This window comes from Aristolochia californica, unplaced genomic scaffold (genome assembly GCF_029961685.1).
Source record: "Aristolochia californica isolate CCGP_79_NKW_82.1479 unplaced genomic scaffold, dmAriCali1.0.hap1 SCAF_15, whole genome shotgun sequence".
NCBI lineage: Eukaryota > Viridiplantae > Streptophyta > Magnoliopsida > Piperales > Aristolochiaceae > Aristolochia > Aristolochia californica.
Genome location: NW_027181826.1, coordinates 18,828,807 through 18,833,811, shown reverse-complemented (window position 1 = coordinate 18,833,811; position 5,005 = coordinate 18,828,807). Strand labels below are relative to the sequence as shown.

At 40.8% G+C, this 5,005-nt stretch overlaps 1 protein-coding gene across 1 annotated transcript; it reads left to right on the top strand.

The window, feature by feature from the left end:
* Nucleotides 1-2,775: 2,775 nt before the first annotated feature.
* LOC137951192 (uncharacterized) lies at nucleotides 2,776-3,696 on the top strand. Its single transcript, XM_068797779.1, has one exon. It carries the CDS (start codon nucleotides 2,776-2,778, stop codon nucleotides 3,694-3,696), a length of 921 nt encoding a protein of 306 aa, XP_068653880.1.
* Nucleotides 3,697-5,005: the final 1,309 nt, after the last annotated feature.

Sequence of the window (5,005 nt, the reverse complement as noted above, 5' to 3'; positions counted from 1 at the left end):
AAAGAGATTAACGTGTCACGACCATTGATAGTATCAATAAGTGGTTTGTACTCATTATTGAGCCCATCCAGAATTGTTTCAGTGAGATCCTCTTGATCCTTGGCTTTTCCTAGGGCGCCAAGTTCATCAGCTCACATTTTAATATACTGCATATACTCAGAAATCGATTAAGATCCCTTAGTGGTATGTTTAAGTTGCTCCTTGATATGTTTGATGTGACCGCGCAGGGCCGAGCATAAGTACTGGCCAAAATAGTCCAAGCTTCATAAGATGTGGTTGAGTGAGTGATAAGTGGAATAATAGATGGCATGAGAGTACCAATAAGAACACAAAAAATTAGCTTATCCTGATGAAGCCACGTAGTGTGCTCAGGATTCAGAATGACATGATTATTGATCATCTTTGTGGCAGAAGGCGGAGAATAAGTACCATCAACGAACATGAGAAGATCATAACAAAAAAGAATAGCCTCTATCTGAGCTTTCCAACTAAAATAATTCATGGAGGTGAGTTTGACCGAGTTATGGATGTGGTGTACCGTCAGCGGTGTGGTTGGGTCATAAGCATTGGGAATAATAATTCGAGAATATTCAAAAGCCATGACTAGAAACCTCTTTTTTTTCTCGCACGTGTGGAAATCACACGCATGAGCGTCGCACGTGTGAAAATCACACGTGTGTGCTCTTCTTCTTCCTGGATATAAATCAGACCTCAGATTAAATTGAAGGTAGAGAGAAAAATAAAAAAAGGGGAAGAAAAAGGGGGAGGAGAAAATACCAGAGACGTGCGGTGGCGTGGAGCTGAGTGATGGCGACAGAAGCCTCTGTCGATGGGTTGCAGAGGGTCGGTGGGTGACGGAAGCCTCTGTCAACGGGTTGTAGAGGTTCACCCGGCAACGAAGGTAATAAAGAGGAGAAAATCTATCGACAGTGGCAGAGGCTCAACGTCATAGGACTGTTATCGGGCTGGCTCAACAGAAGGTTTAGAACGTGCAAAGATGAGTTTCGTGACTTTGCTGCGGCGGCAACGACGAAATCGTCGACACTAGCAGCGGCGGTAGTGTAAAGGTACACTGTGGAGTGGGACTAGCTATGGAAGCGGCAGTGGGCATGCGATGGCGCAGGACAGTCGAACTAATGGGTAATGGGCTCTGCAGAAACCTTCGAACTAATAGAGGGCTCTACAGAGAAGGACTAGAGGCTGAGTTCAATGTCGGGAGGCCGAGGCTCAGGTGCCAATCGTTGGTGGTGGCAATGGCGGTGGAGACGGCAGAGAGAAGAAATCAGAACTTTAGCTCTGATACCATATAGAATTGTATAAAAGAATACTTTTCTCGATACATAATTTTCATTGATACAGTTATTTATAGTTACAAAATGATATGAGGATAGGGATTATCTCTTAGAGAGTTTACATGATTGTAGAGTTACAAGTGTACATGACGGTAGAGGTACAAGTTGAGATAATCTCAACTTCTCTTATCCTTATTTCTTTATCTCTATCATCTCTCCCTATTTCTGTCATAATACTAGTTGTTGCGTCCCCGAGTAAGTTTATTAATTTGTTTTACACTCTTTCGCAATGTATTCTTTGATATAATTCTTTTCACTCTTTTGTCCTCCTATCATGCCTCCTCTCTTTTTTTTCTCCTCTGTTTGCCTCTATCTCGTAAGACTACATGATTGTCGGAGGCTGGGAAGCTCCCTTTCAAGTGCAAAGACAAAAGTGACCTGAATGATTGTTGGTTCCATCTAAGCAGCCAAACTTTCCCTGTGGTGGTTTGTGGAGACATATCATTAGTGAAAATTCTCGCTGTGTGCAGACTGTACTAGAATGTATGTAAATTAGATTAGCATAATTGTAGGAAACTAATTATTTCCATTAATCCGTGATTTTGTACTTTGATTTTAGGATCTAAATTGGACCTAAAATAAGTATGTAATGTCTTATAAATTGCCTCCTAAACAACAAAGAATACATTGAAAAAAATTCGATTTTACATGGTATCAGAGCGGGAAAATTCTCTCTTCCTTCCCATTGTCGAAGATCTGAGCTAAGTGCTCCCATAGTTGTTGATGTCACCGAAGGAGGTAGTCGGAAAAAAAATTGTCGCCATAGGAAGTTGACAAACTCTTTTTTTTTCCTCTACGACTGTCAACGGTTCTGTAGTCGAAACCTCGTCGCCGACGATTGCTGATGACCACCGACAACGGCACCACCGGCCCCGCTACCGTTGTCGATCACTACTACCACCGAAGGAAGCCGTCAGACTATTTTTTTTCTACGATTGCCGACGGTCCCGTAGCTAAAACCTCGTTGCCAACGAGCGCCAACGATCGCCGACGACCACACCACCGCCCCGTTATCATTGCTGACCACCGCCGTCGTCGAAGGAAATCGAAGTTATGTTGTCGCTGCCGAAGAAGAAAGGTGAATTTTTTTTTAACTTAGGAACGACCGTTCCTTTATTTCTCTACCAACCGAACTGACCTAGACTGGCAGGTCAACTTAACTGATCCGAATCGCACCCGAACCAGACCAGAACCGAACATGATTAGAATTGGACCGGACCAGACCAAATTTCCAGACCAAACGAAGTTGTGATTGGGATTATTCTGGATAATCAAATGACAGAAATTGATGGCCACCACTACAGGTGCCTCAACCAAACTTATCCCTTCACTACAGATTATCGTCCACCAAGACAATTCTGCATTTCCAATTGCGATCATCCTTGATAAGACCAATTATTCATTATGGTCCCAACTCATGGAGATGCGAATTGGCGCTCGCAATAAAGCTGGATATCTCACCGGCGAAATGAGAAAACCAGCATCTGGAGATCCCAATCTTGGAGCATGGATTACTGAAAATCAAAGAGTCAAAAGTAGGCTTATTGACTCTATGAGTCCATTGCTAATGCAACGATTTATTCGCCTCTCCACTGCCAAGGAGATATGGGAAGCAGTATCAAAAACGTTCTATGATGCATCAGATGAAACATATATATTTGAGTTGAACTATAGATCTTTTTCTATGAAACAAAATGGTAGACCATTATCCACGTACTACAATGAACTGGTTGCTATTTTTCAAAAGATTGATCATAGAACTACATCTCATGAAGGAACAATCGAAGGGCTAATCCAGTTGTACTCTGCAATGGCTAGGCTTCAAGTTCATATTTTTCTCAATGGGTTTGACTCCGAGTTTGATCAAGTACGTGGAGAAATCTTGCGAAGAGACCCCAAAGTTGATTTGGAGAGTACATACGCATATGTTAGACGAGAATATCAACAGATACAGACAATGGGGAGCTATCGTCCAATCTCAAAGAACTCAGCTATGTTGGTCAACCAAAATCGACAAGGATCATCAAGCAGTCGAAACACTCAATCCTCTGGAAAAGGTAACAACCGAGTATGCACTCACTGCAGAGAAAAAGGACATTCGCAACAACAGTGTTATGAGATTATTGGCTATCCAGAGTGGTGGGATTTCTCCAAAAAACCCCGTAAAAAGATTGTTGGGAAAGCTATAGTGACATCCACGAAAGATAATCAACAACTACCTACGGAAAATGTTGTTCATCCATGTATTCCCGCTAAAGCATCAATATGCTCTGTAAATTCTAAGAATAGAACTTGGATTATTGATACAGGTGCATCCGATCACATGACAAGGGATCCCAGTTAGTTACAATTTATCCTACCTTCTCCACAATCTGTTATTTCAACAGCCATTGGTAGTACCTCTCCTATTATTGGGGAAGTATCTATTATATTATCGAATAATCTTACATTAGAAACTGTCCTTGTAGTTCCATCTCTTGAATATAATCTTTTGTCTGTTAGCCAAATTACTTCCACTCTTGCTTGTACTATAACCTTTAGGCCCTCATTTTGTGTCTTTTAGGACATTCTAACCTGGAAAGATTCTTGATTATGGTGTTAGATGAGACAAACTCTACTATTTGGAGTTGACAGAGAATGGGAGATCAAAAATCAGTTGAACAAATCAAGCTAACAGTGAAGATAATGCTCAAACAACTATATGGTGATGGCACCGACGTTTAGGTCATCTTTCCTTTGGATATCATAAGAAATTGCGACCACAACTTTTTCAGGTTTGAATGATTTGAATTTTCATTTTGACACCTATGAACTGGCTAAGAGCCATCGTATCGCTTATTTACCGAGTTTGAATAAAAGTTTCAAACCTTTGAAGTTATTCCTTTCGATGTTTGGGGTCTAGCCAAGGTTCCCTCTATTTCTAGAGCTCGTTACTTTGTGATATTTATTGATGAATGCACTAGAATGACTTGGGTATCTTTGCTTATAAAAAAGAGTGATTTGTGTCTAGCATTTCAAAAATTCCACACAATGATACATACTCAATACCAAAAGTAGATTCGTGTTTTGCAATCTAACAATGGTACTGAGTTTGTCAATGCTTCTCTCGAGAATTTTCTAACCAATTATGGAATTCTTCTTCAAACCCCTTGCACCTATACTCCCCAACAAAATGGATTGGCAGAAAGGAAGAATAGACAACTTTTGGAAGTAGTGCGTGTCTCTCTCTTTGGCATGAACATGCCTCGATTGTATTGGGCTGAAGCTGTCATATTTGCTACCTACCTCATCAATTGAACTCCTTTTAGAATACTAGATTTTCAAACTTCTCAACGTAAGCTACAATCCTTGATTTCAATTCTCCATCTTCTGAAACTTGAACCCAGAATTTTTGGGTGTATCGCATATGTTCTTATCCCAAAAATCTTGCAAAATAAGATCCATGTGCCAAGCGATGTGTATTTGTTGGCTACCCTGAATTTCAAAAAGGATATCGGTACTATGATCCACACACCCAAAAGCTCCTTGTGACCCTAGATGTCTCCTTCCATGAATCAGTATCTTATTATTCAGTGGGAGTCTCTTGGAAATCTATTCAGGGGGAAAGTTCAAGTGAAGAGAATGTTCAACAAGAAAATAGTGGAAGTGCGGAG